The 19,631-nt window shown below is 42.5% G+C and overlaps 1 protein-coding gene across 2 annotated transcripts in view; it reads right to left on the bottom strand.

Moving 5' to 3' along the window:
- LOC126483878 (high affinity cAMP-specific and IBMX-insensitive 3',5'-cyclic phosphodiesterase 8A) overlaps window positions 1-19,631 on the bottom strand; it is a 1,729,999-nt gene that overhangs the window by 204,571 nt on the left and 1,505,797 nt on the right. For both annotated transcript variants that reach the window (XM_050107127.1, XM_050107128.1), the window contains exons 12-13: window positions 11,259-11,386; window positions 8,935-9,042 (exon numbers count right to left, since the gene is read on the bottom strand). In XM_050107127.1, the coding sequence (XP_049963084.1) occupies window positions 8,935-9,042; window positions 11,259-11,386 (236 nt within the window). The remainder of the gene's footprint in view (window positions 1-8,934; window positions 9,043-11,258; window positions 11,387-19,631) is intronic.

Below are 19,631 nucleotides of genomic sequence, written 5' to 3'. Positions count from 1 at the left end.
ACTTGATTTACTGACACCGTTCAAGAAAAACAACTGACTCTTGGAAAATCGTTATGTGATCCACCTAGAAAAATCGATTCAGGTTTAACAGTTGAGCAAGGCGGCGAGAAACGATTTCCGAAATTTGGTTTTCGTTTTTCTCAAATTATGTCACGTGCAAACGTTGCAAAACAAACACCACCGTGACTAGAAATATTGACCAACACCATTCAACAGAGTGTACTTGACCTGTTGCCTGTGAGATTGAAGTATCTTTCGTAAACATATCTAACGTTATTGCTGATCAATATATATATATATATATAATTTATAGTCATTAATACACTCTAATTGAGTCACATTACGATCACTTCTTAGAGTGACGCTCCTAGCATTTAGAAAGCGACTATGTTACATAACACGCACTAGCCAAGTAGGTATATACACTGAAGAGCCAAAGAAACTGGTACACCTGCCTAATATCGTGCAGGGCCCCGTGAGCACGCAGAAGTGCTGTAACACGACGTGGGATAGACTCGACTAATGTCTGAGGTAGTGTTGTAGGGAAGGATATCTCTTCTGAACAGCACGTTGCACCGCATCCCAGATATGCTTAATGATGTTGATGTTTGGGGAATTTGGTAGCCAAAGAAAGTGTTTAAACTCAGAAGAGTGTTGTTGGAGTCACTTTGTAGCACTTTCGGACGTGTAGGGTGTCGCATTGTCCTGCTGCAATTGCCCAAATCTGTCGGAATGCACAATAGACACGAATAAATACAGGTGATCAGACAAGACATTCACATACGTGTCACCTGTCAGTCATATCTAGACATATCACTCCAACTGCACACGCCCCTCACCATCACAGAGCGTCTACCAGCTTGAACAATCCCCTGCTGACATGCAGGGTCCGTGGATTCCCGAGGTTGTCTCCATACCCGTACACGTCTATCCGCTCGATGCAATCTGAAACGAGACTCGTCCGACCAGGCAACATGTTTACAATCATCAACAATCCAGTGTCGGCGTTGACGGGCCCAGGCAAGGCGTAAATCTTTGTGTCGTGCAATCATCAAGGCTACATGACTAGACCTTCGGCTCCGAAAACCCATATCGATGATGCTTTGTTGAATATTTCGCACACTGACACTTGTTGATGGTCCACAACTGAAATCTGCTGCAATTTGCGGAAGGGGTGCACTTCTGTCACGTGGAACCATTCTCTTCAGTCGTCGTTGGTCCCGTTCTTGCAGCATCTTTTTCTGGCCGCAGCGATGTCGGAGATTTGATGTTTTACCGGATTCTTTATGTTCACGGTACACTCGTGAAATGGTCGTACGGGAAAATCCCCACTTCATCACCTCTTCTGAGATGCTGTGTCCCATTGCTCGTGCACCGACTATAACACCACGTTCAAACTCACTTAAAACTTGATAAATTGCCATCATAGCAGCAACAATTGATCTAACAACTGCACCAGACACTTGTTGTCGTATATAGGAGTTGCCGACCGCAGCACCGTATTCTGCCTGTTTACGTTTCTCTGTATTTGAATACGCATGCCTATACGTTTCTTTTGCGCGTCAGTGTAAAAGAACTGACAAGCTGTCGGCATACCTGCAGCTGACTGCTGTCATACGTAGATGCAGCGACTTGTACAGGTTTAAAAAATAGGGCGATTAACTCTTCCTGGGAAGGTAGAGGGGGAGGAAATTGTCTGAACAGCCTGAGTTTGTTAACTAATCGTGTGCTCCTGGTGCGCAGACATGTTGTGAGAACACTCGCGGCACCATTCTGAGTAACAGCCTTGGAAACTGCGAAATTTTATGTGTCGCTTATAACAGAGATAAATATGTGCGGAGATTTAAATTCCTGTCCATGCACTCACATTCAATTCTTCCGTGGTTTTCCTTAATCTTTTAAGGCATATACTGGGTTGATCCCCTTGACTCACACGCGGCCGATTTTCTCCCCTCCCTCGTTCAGTCTCTCGTCTCTAATAACATTTTCGTCGACAGGGAGTTAAACACAAATCATTCTTTCAGAGTTGAACGTTAACCAAGACACTGCATGAGCTCCAGATCACATGCTGCCGTGGAACAGCAAGAGCAAAGAGGGCAAAACCTGGCTTGATCCCAATGTTTAGTACTCACAGGAAATGCGAAAGCACGGCCTATCCATCCTCTTGACCTCAGGAGTTTCAAGCAAGGTGTATCAGCAGACTTAACACAGGGGCAACTGTTCAGCAAAATTCGATGCATACGCGGCTCTGAAACAAACGGGCAGTGTCTACAACCATGCAAGCTACCTCTCCGATGGAACGCACTCTTCAGAATGAGAACTAGAGTGGCGCTGGCTAGCAGCAAGTAGATTTTTTTGTGCTTCCCGGAATGATTAGATTGTGCCTTAGCGATATGCACTGACGATTAGGAAACTCGTCTCAGAGGCCACGTACCCTACAGAATACATTCCCACGCTTGGACGATACCATTTGTTTCCCTGTGCTCACACGTTGCAAGCCTACTCAAGCACTCAACACATCGTTTAAAACACACGCCAACCTGTGAATTACTAAAATCTTTTCCCGTATAGTAATCGTCATGAAATTTTATATAGCCTTTCCGAAAAACAATAGCCAACTGCTATGAGTTTCACATGGTGAACCGCATCTCCACCGATGAACTTTCAGAGGTTGTTCAGGGATACCTTTTGAGTATTTTGGTTATGTGACCCACGATCTTCTTCTGCTCGTTATAGAGAAATAATGTAAGTACTTTTTATTCGGTTTTTTACTGCAATCACCCTTGTTCCTATGAAAATATCTTCGCAACAGTGAAATACTCTGTAATGTGGAACCCCCAAAACGTACAACACGAAACACAGTAATGCAAGAACTCTCAGTTGCAAATGTACGCCGATATGGTAGCCGTAGATGCGTGAACAACTCTCCGTAGCGCCGTTGTACCGCTTTTCCATTGCATTCAGTGATCCCATACACGAGGTGCATATTGACCAACTTTCGTCAGTAAATGTATTCGTAGTACTGCTGTGTATCATCGTTACGCCGGAAAACAAAACCCTGGACAGAACCGAGCAGTATTGAAAGCAACCTTGAGGACAACAAGATAAAAAGTCCATTACTGTAGTCAACAGCAGGTACCGGAATCAAATGGAAACGAGAAATGCAGAGTATAGTTTCGACATTTGTGCTGTGGTGCACTGTTTTGAGAACAGTGCAGTTACGAAGCTTACTGGAGCAAGAAATAAAACGAAATGAAATAACTCTGTACCAAGCCGCCTAAGACCATGTGTCCGTTATACCCAAATACTCAGATAGTACTTCTCAACAAGCTCTGAAAGTTTGTCAGTGGAGTTTCGGAAATATTCAAAAAACCTAACATTACATTTTACAACTTCCCATTAAAAGTAACATCCTGACACAGCAATATGTTTTTGTAAATACATTAATTAAATAGTAGGCCTACTTTGTTTATAACAGTAAAAGTTACGTGATGTCTCATTTTTCAAACAGCATTTACTATCTTCAGGTGATTGACATTATTTTCATTTGTTATTCTGTCTGAATGGGTTAGTGTGTAAATGCAGCACAAATGCAATGCACGATTTTTGAAATTTGTTGATGATTAATGATAAATGAGAGTGTGGATCCGATTGTGCACTCGAGGAGTGAGCCACATAAGTCTTAAGTCTTATGATGTGTGTAATGTAAGATAGCCAGTATAAGGATTCTAGAAGCAAAATCTGTCTTTAGACTGGTAAAGATGTGAAAATTTTCCGTTTATTTGTTTTTCTGAAAATACGAAGTTTGGAAAATGATTAATGAAAATTTGGAATTGAGAACTGGTCATCGAGGGGTATCACCGTATTGGTTGCAAAAACTATGAAGCTAATTGGCTATAGTACGTTACAACCAATCAGAACAGAGAACATTCGCGCGTTCTTGAAGGGAAAAAGATATCTGACGCGCTCGTCTCGAGGAGTCGTAATTCAGTTTCAGTAGTGTGAAGTTTTCTATCAGTTTTGTAAAAATATTGTAATTTGCTTTCGTTGGGAAGTTCAATAGTTCGAAAAATCATGAGAGCAGCTGTAAATATCGTTTTCGCAAGTTATGAGAATTTTAGAGAATTTTTAGAGGAATTCTTTCGATGGGCAAAAGAATTCCGCAAGATGTGCTATGCAATCGACATTCTGAAATTTCAGTTTACTGAAAACATGAGAACTGAGGGGTACTGAACGAGCGCACTGTATTGATAAACTTCGTGTGAACTTTCCAACTGTTTATTGACTGGTAAAACACGCCGCTCTTTGGACAGCAGGTAGCGAGCTCTATTACTTAGCCCGGCTACCATTGACAGAATGTCCTTTGTGAGTGAACGTGGTGGTACAGAATATTGGCAAATATAAGTTTCTACGTCAAAAATTGTGTGTTACGTCGGAATTCGTAGCAACACATACAACGTAAAAATGATAATAAAGGACTGACATCTTAGATAAAAATTTGGTTTATGTAGTGGGTTAAGTGGGAACTATTATAATGAAGCCTCTCTGCAGGAGGAAAGAGAAAGTTTTATGCACCCTGCTGACATGTATAACACAGCCTCTCTTAACACCTTCACCAGGTGTTATCACATTACACTGATGTGACCAAAATTATGAGATACTTCGTAATATCGTGTCGGATCTCCTGCAGCAAATCGACGTGGCATGGACTCAACAAGTCGTTGGAAGACCCCTGCAGAAATATTGAGACATGCTGCCTCTACAGCCGTCCACAATTGCGAAAGTGTTGCCGGTGCAGGATTTTGTGCACGAACTGACCTCTACATTATGTCCCATAAATGTTCGATTGGATTTATGTCGGGCTATCTGGGTGGTCAGATCATTCGCTCGATTGTTCAGAATGTTCTTCAATCCAATCGCGACGATGGTGGCACGGTGATATGGCGAAGTGTCATCCATGAAACTTGCATCGTTGTTTGGGAACAAGAAGCCTTTGAATGGTTGTAGATGGTCTCCAAGTAGCCTAATATTACCATTTCCAGTGAATGTTGGATTCAGTTGGACCAAACGATCCAGCCAATTCTATGTAAACACAGCCCACACCATTCTGGAGCCACCACCAGTTTGCCCAGTGCCTTGTTGACAGCTTGGCTCCTTGGCTTCGTGGGGTTTGCGCCTCACTCGAACCATACTTTCAGTGTTTACCAATTGAAATCGGGACTCATCTGATCAGGTCACAGTTTTCCAATCGTCTAGGGTCCAACCGATATGGTCACGAACCCAGGAGAGGTGCTGCAGGCGATGTTAGGCTGTTATCAAAGGCGCGAGTCGGTCATCTGCTGGCATAGCCCATTAACGCCAAATTTCGCCGAACTGTTCTAACGGATATGTTCGTCGTACGTCCCAAATTGATTCCAGCAAGGCCGGCCGCGGTGGCCGTGCGGTTCTAGGCGCTGCAGTCCGGAACCGCGGGACTGCTACGGTCGCAGGTTCGAATCCTGCCTTGGGCATGGATGTGTGTGATGTCCTTCGGTTAGTTAGGTTTAAGTAGTTCTAAGTTCTAGGGGACTGATGACCTAAGATGTTAAGTCCCATAGTGCTCAGAGCCATTTTTGATTCCAGCAAGTATTTCACTCAGTACTGCTTCTCTGACAGCACTGACAACTCTATGCAAACGACACTATTCTCGGTCGTTAAGTGAAGGCCGTCGGCCACTGCGCTGTCTGTGGTGAGAGGTAACGCCTAAAATTTGGTATTGACACTGTGTATCTTGGAATGCTGAATTCTGTAACGATTTCCGTAATGAAATGTCACATACGACTAGCTCCAACTATCATTCCGCGTTCAAAGTTTGTTAATTCCCGTCGTGCGGTGGCGTCGGAAACCTTTTCATATGTACCACCTGAGTACAAATGGCAGCTCAGCCAATGCACTGTCTTTTATACCCTGTGCACGCGATACTATCGCCATCTGCATATGTGCATATCGATATCCCAAGACCTTGCTCACATTTAATATTTTAATATTATTTTTGTCAGAACAATGCATTGACCCCCAGTATAAAATTTTTATTTATAAAATGTAAGCTCATGACTGAGCAGGTTAGGGGAATGCTGGGCTGGTGACCAAATTTCTCCTCACAGAATACATTAGGTGAACAGTCAAAATGCAATAATGCATAAAAAAAAGTTCCCACGATTTACGGACAGATGGCGCACACGTCTTAACTCCCTTAGGTTACCTCGACAACTGGGGCTTCAGGAAGGGCATTCGGCCGCAACGTTAAATAAATAAATAGTAGAACTTGCTAAATCGTGTACCACGAATCCCATATTAGACAGGCTAAATGATACGGGAGAAAAGAATAAAAAGAATATTTACTTGATTGTTAGCATCCTTTAGTTGTACCGTATTTTCCCAATAAACATGTTTGCACACAATGACAACATGTTATTTTAAAAACTGAAATATTGATTTTTGTATAGGCACGAATCTCGTATTTTTAATGTTAATAAATTGTGTTAAGTATCTTAATGTAGTCAGTTCATTACGCCATAAATTGTACACCAAATTTTTTAAAATTAAAAATCCATCCTTCATAATTTTTGATAAAAACTGAAACAACTGCTATTTTTTGCGGGTTCGTTATGAGAGAATTTCCCCAGGTAGGGTCCACACCACAGGTTCAGCACAGGTGTGCGACCGTAAATCCAGTCCTGCGGTAGAGCGCCTTTTGCCAGTGCGGTTCGTCTTGTCGCTCGCCTACTTACAACTATAATATGAGTCGTACCCACTTCCGTCCTAGCTCAGATCCTGGGTACAGTCTTGGCTACAGACGAACAGGGAACAGGGGTTGCAATGAGAATGAATAAGCTTTAGCAGTAGGCAATGATGACGATGACGACGACGACGACGCCGACGACGACGATGATGATGATGACACATATGTACAGAGTTATTCTTAAGTACCTCTGGAGTATTGTCAGACTACTGCCCGAAACTGAGCACTTGTCATAATACCTGTTTCTGTAAAGAATTGAATTCCCATGTATAAAACAGTTCCAAACCTGTGATTACTTTACCAATGATTTACTGTGTTAAATAATAAGTGTTAACCACGTAACCGACATAAACCTTGCAAAAGGTTTCAAATTGTGCTTAAAATTTCTTGGAAGTCGTTAAGTGGTTTCAGTGAGAAACACTAGATGAATCTAGTCTGGATAATGAGCACTCCGTTTTCAGAGCAGCTAGTTTTTCACGTATCTCAATGCTTATGACGCCTATTCTCCTGACCTGGGTGTCTTATAGTGATATAATTCTACATGAGCACTCAGTGGTGTATGTGGATACTGTCTGCACAATGTATTATGAATAGAGTTAGTAGTAAAGAAGTAATAAAATTAAATGGGTAATACTACCTAATGTTCTGCAGAAGTATATTTATTTCGTCAGGAACAGTTTTCTCGGCTTTCGGCTTCTTAGGATTTCCTTAGGTGACAACTGAATGTCGAATACACACATAAAATTACTTACGAGAGTTGTTACCTGAAAATGGCCTACGAAGCTGAAAGCCAGTTCGTGACGAAGTAAACATACTACTTTCGTGTAGTACGTGTCCACGGCTTCAACAAATTTTTTAACTTACTTCATCTTGCTTTCAGCTGTCAGAATTTCATTTTGTGATTGCAATTTCGGCAATAAGCTACTTTCAAGCACCTACAAAACTTACTAGAATGTAATGAGTACAATTTTCAGTATGGCTGACAATAGGTACAATCAGTTTTGTAGTTTTCTTACATTAATGTAGTATACTTATAAGCTTTTGAATCTAATGTATTATAAGCGCACACTTTTGGTTGTGTGATGTCTGCAGCCCACTCAGAATCGCACCACATAAAACAGAATATTGACTAGTATCGCTGAGTAATTGTTTTTTTCATGTGCAGCTGTGTACAGTACTTTGTTATCTCTGCCTAACATAAACCCATATGTCAAAATTTTGTTTGTACGTTATACGAATGTCAAAAAACAACAAAACTGGTTGAATCTACGATTAATCTCATTCTAAACTGTTCTCATTACCTTGTAATATATTTCGTAGATGCTTGAAAATGATTTAATTGCGAAAATGCAATCGCAATATAAAATTCTAACAGCTGAAAGCAACATTCAATCCTAATATATATATATATATATATATATATATATATATATATATATATATATATATATGATTTAGCAGAACGTTAGGAAGTATTATTTAATATTTTTACCGTGTCCTGCAAAAATCAATTAAAGAATCAATAAATTAAAACCCCATGCCTGATAATGTAGTTCTACTGCATGAACAACGACAATGTAGTAAACTATAAACTATTTCCTTTGATGATTTTGTGGTGGGGGGTATTAGCGAGAAAAAGTTTCGAAAAGATTCCAAATTATCTGTAAAGTTTGTTGGAAGTCACTTCTCAAATACTGGATGAATGTAAGCTTCGCACTTCCGAGCCGAGTGTTCCCCCGCCTCATGACATACAATGTCTAACGCCAATACTTGTCTTATTGTATTAAACATTTAACACAAGAATGCACCTCTTAATGAATAGAGTATAACAGTATTTGAAATATTTAAATTTGGTCAATAATTATACGAAATGATAGAAATCAAATTTTTGCTGCCCCTGTACGCCATTAGGTAGGCAACCTGCAACTGGAATTTGCTTCATGAGCCATGAACTGTGAACCATGAACTGGGTTAGCCTGTTAATAATATATACGAATTAAAAACTTGGAGTGATGATATGTTTCTGTTTTGTATAAGTCTTGTAGCTTTGTCACAGTCGTCTTCTGAAACCCCAGAGTGTAACCCTGTATACTAACAAGTAACGATATTGAGCAAGCCGTGAGCAATGTGATGCGAGCAGAGCAGGTACTTACGGACAGCAGTGCAGAGATGAGGTCGCTGGTGACGGGGTCTCCCGGCCGCACCTTGTCCTCCTTCATGACGGGCGAGTAGAGCTCGGTGGTGCGCAGGATGTCCACCACCTGCCGGCAGACGACTCTTAGCACGGCGCCCATGCCACTGACAGCAGCGCGCCCGCCGCCCTTATCTGGCCGGCTGACACCTCATGATAGGTGACCGGGACCGCCTCTCCGGGAGGCACCTCAGAGATCGCTTACTCCGCCGTGGGTGCGCGTCGAGATAAGACCGTTATCGCGTCTGCGAGAACGCCGGGACACGGCGCGAATGGCGTGAATCCGTGAGAACGCGGAGGAACCCTGTCACCTCGACAGGCGGCGCGTACTGCGCGCCTCCAGAGATACTGTGCGATTAAGTACGCGTGTGCGGTAAGTGCTCCCTGCATAACACACCCACACTCAAAGCTCACAGTAACTTCGCGATAATCCGTGTCCCATTTTGTATTTCCGTCGCTAGACTAACTACTGACCCTTCTCTTACCTGGCGCTGCTTCTCCGTATTCAAACGGAACTGCACCTTTTAAAGGCTAGCGTGGCATGCAGAGCAGCTTCCTCATGTCGGTTAAGATTTTCGTCCCGATTTTCAGTTGTAGAATAGCGATTTTTATTTTTATTAAGGAATAAGCAAATATCGCTCAGTATCGTTGCGGAAGAAAAGTTGTGCAGATATAAAATGAATACGCATTCTCGTGCCATAAACTAAAGGACCTTTCAGGACTTGCAAGGCAGAATGATAAGGACGCCTTTCGAATTAAACTCAAATAAAGGTCCTGGTGTTAGTGAGATGCCAAAAATAGCACGGTAAAACTTGTCAGACACATTTCTACACACAGACTATCAATCAGAATTGAGAAAATAACGCTAAAGAAACACGCAAGAACATCAAAGATTAAATTTGAATCTAGGATGCTGAATCTGATATTTTTCCTATACGATCCAAAAGTGCAGAAAACATTTCTATTTTCAAAAATTATTGAGAGCTACTTTTCTTATCAACGAACAAACATTTCGCTCACGTTTTAGTTTCTAGTTATTACCATAAGAATGACGGTAGCAATAATTAATCCTCATTCTCAAGTGATAAAAGCGTACACATGTCCAAATTAAAATGACACTTGTGTATTCTCACGAATGAATTTTCCATTTCACTCAGCCTTACATTTACTGCAAAGAAAAAGAAGATATCCACGAACACTTGTCAGATTTCACGGCGGTCTACGATTATAAACGTGACATATTTACTTTCAAAAAATCGGACTACTGCTGGTGTAGGAATTCTCTCTTAGATATAATTATTGCAGAATGTAAACTTATCTATGAATTTTATTTAGACAATGAAATTCAATCTGAATTAGCTGAACAAATGTAATGGTTACAAAGAAGCTCTTAAAACAATAGCGTTATCAAAGTCTGACCAAATAATAATAGTGTTAAAGTATTGATTCTTTGTTTGCCTTTTTACTATAATCACGCTGTAAGTACAAGGATGTTTTATTATCGTCACATAAAGAGGAATAATTATAAATAAAGAACAGCTAAGTATAGAACATTTAACGAGATTACTTTTAAAGCATTCATCACGTGTTCGAGAAAATATTGCCTCTTCACTGCAACGTCCATGAAATAGTAATTTGTTCTTTTATTTTTAATGAATGGACTCAGAAAGGGCTGTTTTCTTCCTAACTGAAAACGTGGCTGATTCCTTCAAGATCGGGTACGTTAGAGCTGTGTTTCTTAACAACAGAACGAATAACATACTATACGACAAAAAATCAGAAATCAATAAGTTTTACGTAGTGCTCACATCCTCAAAATTATACGCACTTATTGCCCCACTGTAATGGAACGGGCACTGAGAAATGAAGACTTCCACAAATACTCTGTTTTCCCCATATAACTTAAGGAATCATACAATTTATTTTCAGAAGGTACTTTCAAATGTACTACAAGCCTCGTGTTACATCGCAGCTGAGCTCCACTGTCCTAAAGTATGCCACGTACTTAAAAGACAACCGCGAGATTTTATCTCATGAATTACGAGTAAATTACGTAAGCGAACTTGTTCTGCAGAGACCTTTGCGAAGTGAAGCACGTAAGCGCATCTCATTGGCTCTTGCCACCGGAGGAACGCGATGCGGCAACAGAACGTACACTGCGAATCTCAAACGAGGTGCTCAGGAGAACGGAATGGCGAGACGCGTGGGATTTAAAGGCATTACCCGGCACTTCCTCCACGTTTCTCTGCACGTAGCACATGTTTTGCGCGCCCGATAAGCACGCACCTTATCAAGCATGTGGACCACTTCCGGTGAGGACGTCTCCTGCGCGGTGGCGATGAGAGAGATGACCTTGGTGATTGGCGCCTCGATCGACAGGTTGTGCAGTTTGGCGATGCTCTGCCGCCTAATTCCTGCAAGCAAACAGAGTTCCAAGTTCAGAGACGTTCAGGGTCGGAGGTAATTCAGATCAAGGTTTACGATTCACAGGCAATGCTTCACGATACATCTACATGTACATATAAATCTATTACTTCGCAAGCCATCTTACGGAGTGTAGCGAAGGGTTCTTTGTGCGCCACGGTTATTTCCCTCTTTTACTGTACTAGTCGCAAATGGTTCGAGGGAAGAAAGATTATTGATAAGCGTCTCTTACAGCATCTGTCACTGGAGTTGGATGATCATTTCCCACTTTAGCGATTACTAAATGAACCTGTAACTAAACGCGATGCTCTTCTTTGGCCCTTCTCTATTTCCTATACCAATCTTATCCAAAACGGATCACCGACTGAAGAGCACTATTCTAGTATTGCTCGAATGATGGTTTTGTAAGCTACCTCCTTTCTGGGTGGACAACATTTCCTGCGGTTTCTTCCAATGAATCTCTACACACTCATCGTGGACATGCACACTGAATTTTGTCGTGAGACCATTCGCAGATATTCAAGAAACTTGTCACACGGCTGTAAAGAAAGTCTAACCATTCGAACAACCCTTTCATCCAAAAGCTGGGAAACTACGATCATAATCGTAAGTGGAAGCAAATCAGATCAAAGAAACTCTTCAGCAGGAAAATCTGAACACCTATCGACAATTCAAACTGAAAAACACACACAGCACTACGTCCAAAACACCAGGTTAGAAAATCCCCCTGTCGCAGCAAATCGGCGTGGCTCTGCCAGCTATACGATCAGAGCAGTCAAACAACTGGTTGCCACAGGGGCACTGGCAACACAAAAATCAAAAACAAATTACACACGATAAAATACACTAAGAGACTAATTTACACTATTGGCCATTAAAATTGCGACACCACGAAGATGACGTGCTACAGACGCGAAATTTGACCGACAGACAGAAGATGCTGTGATATCCAAATTATTAGCTTTTCAGAGCATTCACACAAGGTTGGCGCCGGTGGCGACACCTACAACGTGCTGACATGAGGAAAGTTTCCAACCGATTTCTCATACACAAACAACAGTTGACCGGCGTTGCCTAGTGAAACGTTGTTGTGATGCCTCGTGTAAGGAGGAGAAACGCGTACCATCACGTTTCCGACTTTGATAAAGGTCGGATTGTAGCCTATCGCGATTGCGGTTTATCGTATCGCGACATTGCTGCTAGCGTCGGTCGAGATCCAATTAATGTTAGCACAATATGGAATCGGTGGGTTCAGGAGGGTAATACGGAACGCCGTGCTGGATCCGAAAGGCCTCGTATCACTAGCAGTCGAGATGACAGGCATCTTATCCGCATGGCTGTAACGGATCGTGCAGCCACGTCTCGATCACTGAGTCAACAGATGGAGACGTTTGCAAGACAACAACTATCTGCACGAACAATTCGACGACGTTTGTAGCAGCATGGACTATGAGCTCGGAGACCATGGCTGCGGTTACCCTTGACGCTGCATCACAGACATGAGCGCCTGCGATGGTGTACTCAACGACGAACCTGGGTGCACGAACGGGAAAATGTGATTCTTTCGGATGAATCCAGGTTCTGTTTGCAGTATCATGATGGTCGCAACCGTGTGTGGCGACATCGCGGTGAACGCACATTGGAAGCGTGTATTCGTCATCGCCATACTGGCGTATCACCCAGTGGGATGGTATGGGGTGCCACTGGTTACACGTCTCGGTCACCTCTTGTTCGCATTGACGGCACTTTGAGCAGTGGACGTTACATTTCAGATCTGTTACGACCCGTGGCTCTACCCTTCAATCGACCCCTGCGAAACCGTACATTTCAGCAGGATAATGCACGACCGCATGTTGCAGGTACTGTACGGGCCTTTCTGGATACAGAAAATGTTCGACTGCTGCCCTGGCCAGCACATTCTCCAGATCTCTCACCAATTGAAAACGTCTGGTCAATGGTGGCCGAGCAACTGGCTCGTCACAATACGCCAGTTACTACTCTTGATGAACAGTGGTATCGTGTTGAAGCTTCATAGGCAGCTGTGCCTAAGCTCTGACCCAATGCCCAGGCGTATCAAGGCCGTTATTACGGCCAGAAGTGGTTGTTCTGGGTACTGGTTTCTCAGGATCTATGCACCCAAATTGCGTAAAAATGTAATCACATGTCAGTTCTAGCATAATATATTTGTCCAATGACTACCCGTTTATCATCTGCATTTCTTCTTGGTGTAGCTATTTTAATGGCTAGTAATGTAATATGCGAATGGGCCACTCTGGTGACCAACTTGGTACGTTACGGTATTGAGACTGCTGCAGTTGGCTCAGGAAGCATCGTCAGCGCCCAGCAACATTCCCTAGTAGCCTAATACGTCCATGCATGCAGTACAAATCTGACAAAAGGCCTACCACCTTTCCAGACTGTCCTACAGTTCTTTATTTTCATTTCGCGGCTCGCCGTAACACATTTTCATCTCTGCCCTACACCGCTATTCTTCAATTGTTTCTGTGCAGTAGACCCCAGATGGGACCACATTACTGGGTGATCGCACCCCGACGTATGGACAACATCACTGAGCTGTATCCTGTGATTACACGATAGAAATACTCTTTTCGCTGAGGTGACAGCAAAACTTTTTTTGCTGGTCACCATGCAAATGCGGGCGTGAAGGAACTCCATGTTTTCCTTTCTGTACTTCAGGGCCGTGAGAAATGTTCCTTCTGGAGCCCATACGTCGCAAAATGGATAAGGAAGCACGTGATTCTCAATGGAGCTTCGATTTGCTCACAAAAAGTCGCCTATGTCGTTATTGTTGTGTCGGCCTGAGATCGCGATGTCACGCCAAACTCGGCGATGCGTATCGATACCACTGTCTTCCGCAACAGCGAGTGGGAGAGGCTGAAGAAGAGACGCCCTATCTGTCAGCACAGCAGCGCCTTCGGACGGAGATCAGTATAGAGCCGCGAATGGAAATGCTCTGCCCAGTTTGTGATCTCAGCTGAAGCTATCAACATCACCGAATAGGACCAGTGTTGGTCAAGCCTCAGATGAACATGTACCTTTATAGATGTTGAACATTGTGCTGCAAGAGATGAGTGTGACTGTATGCATCAAGAGATGTTTTAATAGTCAATGACAGTTATAAATATTCTACGCACTCCTGTGGCAAAGGATTGTATCAAGGGTAAGTAAATCTTTTTATTCATCCATGTAATAAAGTGAACTAATATTTCATATTTTGTGGTTCCAATGAGCCATCTCCAAGAGCAATCAAAGAACCTGCAGTTATGGCAGGACGCTAGTTGTTTCGTCTGGTCATAACAGTAACCAGTTCTAAAAAGGCAGGGTTATAATTAGTGCATAATTTACCGATGCACTTCCGGAACAGCAGTGGAGTGTACTTGTTATGACGCTAATGGAATCTCCTACTTACATGAGTCGGCTGCAGCGTAATACAAGATGACCTCGAACGCCACCGACAATATTGCCAAGTTTCTTAGGAATATATTCTGAGTATTTCGATACACGGAACCCGTGGTCTTCGGTGGCTCTTTCCAGAGTAATAATATAGTTACAATGTATTCGCGGCTGTCATTGCAGTAAGTGCAGAAGCACTAAAGCCAATTTAGGTCTAATGAATAACGTTATTGGGGAAGAATATGACGTGAAAATATATAAGTCCACAACAAAATTTATAGAATTTAATAAAGAACAGAAAACCAAAGTCCTAATTTACATAGGTAATGAGCTGTTTGACCCATGTGACTCAGATGTCAGTATGGATGGACGGAGCAAAGCAGAAGTCAGAAACAGAACTGTTCAAGCAAAAACTGCCTTCAACAACAAGAAGATCGTGACTTCAAAAAGCACGTACCTTCAAAAGACTGTGTTTGGAATGTGGCATGTTATGGCTGTGGAACCTCGACTCCGGGCCTAAAGAAGAAAAGATAGCAAATTCTTTCGAGATCTGGCGTTATAGATGCACGCTTAAAACAATGTGGAGTGGCACGGTTACAAAGGTGGAAGTTCTGAAAAGAGTAGCGGAGATTAGAAGCCCCTGGAAATTAGTTGGCAAACGAAAAGTACAATTTATTAATTTTTTTCTATCACGTTAAGTGGGACTCTGCGAGTCACTGTTGCTCGGTCGTGGAATGAGACAATACATAGTTTATAGAAAGCGGATCACAAAATTTATGAGCGAAAGAATTAATAAAACACGGCAGAATTGTAAGAGAGTATACGGATGAATTGCACATTACAAAGAAAAGTTCTCAATTACTGTGAGGAATTCCTGTATAGAGAGGCACGAGTGTGAGACAAGGAAACCTTTCAACTTGGCTCTCTGTACTTAGGGTTTATCACTCAACTATTGAGCCATTCTGTTTCACGCCCCTGTGTCCGTTCTCTACACCTCCCTCTCTTTGTCCATGTTTTTTCCTTCCCCCTCTCTCTGCCCATCTCCTCGTCCCATCTTCTCTGTCCGCCTCCTCTCTCCATCTCCTCCTCCCCCTTTTCTCTGTCAATTTTTTCCTCCTCTCATCCTCTCTGCGCATCTCCTCCTCTCCCCTTTCTCTTCATCTCGTCCCCCCCTTCTATCTGTCCATCCCCAGTTTCCTCCTCTCTACGTCCATTTCCTCGCATCCCTCTGTGTCCATCTCCTCTTTCTAGCCCTCTCCCCTCTTACCCTGACGCTTGTTTATTGTTACTGCAAATGAAACCTTGATTGGGAACTGAAGTCGTTATAATGAATGGGTATATCGCTCGGCCGCATTGACATAAGATGGTGGTATGGGAGAGACCTTTCCAGATGCTGGTTCTGTAGGGATAGTCGCTTCAGTGACAGTATTTCGCAAAGTTCTGCACTGCAGACCTGTAGGATTACAAAGTTTCTGCCGAAACACGGTAGTAATGTTCTAGTCATAAGCGGATAAACCAAAAACACAACTTTCCTGTTTCCTGTTATAACCGACTGCAAGGAAGAAAACAAAACAGCACATTATTATGCTTGTTGAAAATTACATATAGCGAAAAACAATCTGTCTAATGGTTTAAATGCCCTGCTGCCGTAGTTCAAAATGGTTCAAATGGCTCTGAGCACTATGGGACTTAACTACTGAGGTCATCAGTCCCCTAGAACTTAGAACTACTTAAACCTAACTAACCTAAGGACATCACACACATCCATGCCCGAGGCAGGATTCGAACCTGCGACCGTAGCGGTCACGCTGTTCCAAACTGACGCGCTTAGAACCGCACGGCCACACCGGCCGGCTGCCGTAGTTAAAATTGACTACGAGAAATCGTGTATTTCCAAAGCGCAGCAGAACACTTTCTTTCTCGCAGTCGGTGTTAACGTCATACCTATACACTATGTCCATCTGAATGTTTATTTGGGTATCATGCAAGTCTGAAGTAAATGCGTCAAAAACTTCTCGAGGTTTTTTGCTAAAAATGTTTCCCCTTCATACACGTTTATTCAACGATACGTAGCCCATGTCCTCCCAAGCTTTTATTAGAGTATAATGGGTCATAAACTTCTCGAGGTTTTTTGCTAAAAATGTTTCCCCTTCATACACGTTTATTCAACGATACGTAGCCCATGTCCTCCCAAGCTTTTATTAGAGTATAGTTTAAAAATTTGATGTGGGAGGTCAAGAACTTTCCGAGATTTTTGCTAACAACCTTTCCTCATTATGAATTGTATGTATGTATTAAAAAGTATGAAGTGTATGTCCGCCCGAATGTTTACTATAGCATCACGTAAAAACCTGACATAAATCGGTCAAGAAGTTTCAGAGATTTTTCGTAACAATGTTAAACAACGTCTCGTATTTACACAGTAGCGCAGATTTGCATCAGTTCCGCTGGAAGCATAGGATTGAAAATGAAACCTGGCTAATACAGTAGTGCACTCCTTATCGCAGTCTAATGTGACGTGAGGGACTCTTTAACATAATAGTAAAGGGTACGTTACTGGAAAGTGACCTGAAGGAAGACTATTTTTGAGAGATGTGAACCTGTGTCAACAAACCCAAGATACAGCCGAACAGTATTGAATGTAAGCTTGTGAGCGAAGAATAATAGGCATTACTGTTGTAAACAGCACATACCGAATGTGAAGGCACATAGCATATAATATATGCATGTGCATTGTTGTGCAAATATTTTCTGAGTAATGCAGATACAAAGATAAATGTGGGTAAGAAGTACATACACGAATCGCCGGAGATCGCGGTTTACTTATGCCAAAGTACTCAGAAAATATCTCTGAACAATGTTCGAAATTTTATCGTATTTCTGGTTCATTTTGTGTAAACTACGATATTCGGCCAAGAGCTGATATCAGCTCCCCTGGTCCATTCATCTATCATTTTCTCCAGTATTCACAGAGATTCTTTTGCCTTAGAGCTGACGAGTGGACCTAAAGATTCTCATTCATATACTCGTGTATATTCTGGTTTTAATTCGTGAAAACAATATTTAATAAAAACAACGATTAAAGAATTTTGCGCACATTCCTGCAGCATAAATTTTTATCACGTTGGTTTCAATATTTTTATAGCTTCGCGAAAAGTTAATTAAAACTTCAAAGGGTACTCGCGGACGATGGTGCTCATAGAAATAAACCCGCCAGACTCAATATCGCCATGACACAAACGTATCATTATTCGCCGCACTGGAAACAATATTCGTGGAAGACTTCCTGAAAATGTTCTCCCCTACGCCTGAAATTACTGACCACAATTAGTGTCACCGATAATTCCGCGAGATATGTGGTTACTGGCACATAAAAGACACCTTTTCAAAGTTGTTGTAGCTGATACGCATTTTTTGAGAATAACCACTGACATAGTTTTTAACTTAACTGTAACAGAGTCTTTGGGGCACATTTTTCTTGTACAACTCTCATTGACGTCTTCGTATATGGTCCAAGGCTAACGAGACGGTGTTTTGCGATTTTAGGGGGAAGGGGTGTATTAACTATAACTGAGCTCAATGTCACCAGGGCGCACTTCTACGCGGGTTCAAAACTAGCAGCCTTAGCTGACTGTTATCTGCGCAGGATGATGATGTGCGGTCGCCCTGAACCCAGTGTTCAACCTACGAGCAGAGCAGCGCATCAATCTTACATTTTTTTCCAAATTTAAAACAGTAGTTCTACGGAATGCTAGCAGTTGTTGACGTATTTATTTGACTGGCTTATACGGTTTTTAACAATCTGCTTATTTTTCAATCCAAGGAGTAGATCGAGCTGCTCTTCTACCAGTTATTAGCCGGCAAACTGGAAGTGGGGCAAGGGGTCTCCTAATTGGGAAAAAATGATTGGCGTTTGTGAATTTCAAACATCTATCGTCGAAGATAGTGGTGGCAGACTAATAACGCCACCCTGTGGGCAGTTCCCTCGGTGGTGGAATTGCGGAACTCAGCTATTTCTAGGAAAGAAGGTAGACTAGAGTTTAAAGTCCCATTGACAACGAGGTTTTTAGAGACGGAACACAAGACTGGACTGGGGAAGGACGGGAAAGGTACAAAAGCGAAACATTCCGGAAATCTTAAGCGAGTCAGCGAAATCACAGAAAACCTAAATCTGGGTAACTGGGTGGGGATTCGAACCGTCGCTCAGCTGACTGCCAGTCAAGTTTTCTGACTACTGCGCCACCTCGCTGGGTAGCTGTTCTCAAGCCTGAAGCTCACCGCGGCCGTCGGAGTACCCTGTCTTCTTTGTCTGGAGAAAATCGTGAAATTGATGAGATTCCATCAAATATCCAACAGGTTCATCAGATTTCCCGCCAAGCGTATCTCCACGTATTCTTTAATAATGAAGTTCCAAAATGATGATACTGTGGCCACAATTATTGTTTTATCATTTCCATTGACTTTTCTCTAGAAACACAATGTTCAGCAGAAAAAGACTCGAGCGACTGCGTAAGGCGAGTGCACATTGAATGTTTGGTGCGGCGTCCTTCCTCGGTGCGCGTGGTCTATACTATGTAAGCCATACCACATTGGCAAGATATTTTGTAGATCCCGTCGTTCCGCAATAAAAAAATCGTTCTTCTCTGATACTAGGAGATCAGAAATTTAAATGGCGGATAGAAAAACAACTTTAACATGAAATTTATCGAGAATTTGCTTCAGACAAAGGAAACAGAGTGCGAGGATGGCCATGGTGAGTGACAGCCCTGGGCCAGCTGACTTGGGCAATTCCTCCACCGCAGGGTAGTGCGTCACGCACGC

This window comes from Schistocerca serialis, chromosome 6 (assembly GCF_023864345.2).
Source record: "Schistocerca serialis cubense isolate TAMUIC-IGC-003099 chromosome 6, iqSchSeri2.2, whole genome shotgun sequence".
Lineage (NCBI taxonomy): Eukaryota > Metazoa > Arthropoda > Insecta > Orthoptera > Acrididae > Schistocerca > Schistocerca serialis.
This window is presented reverse-complemented; position numbering and strand designations above follow the sequence as displayed.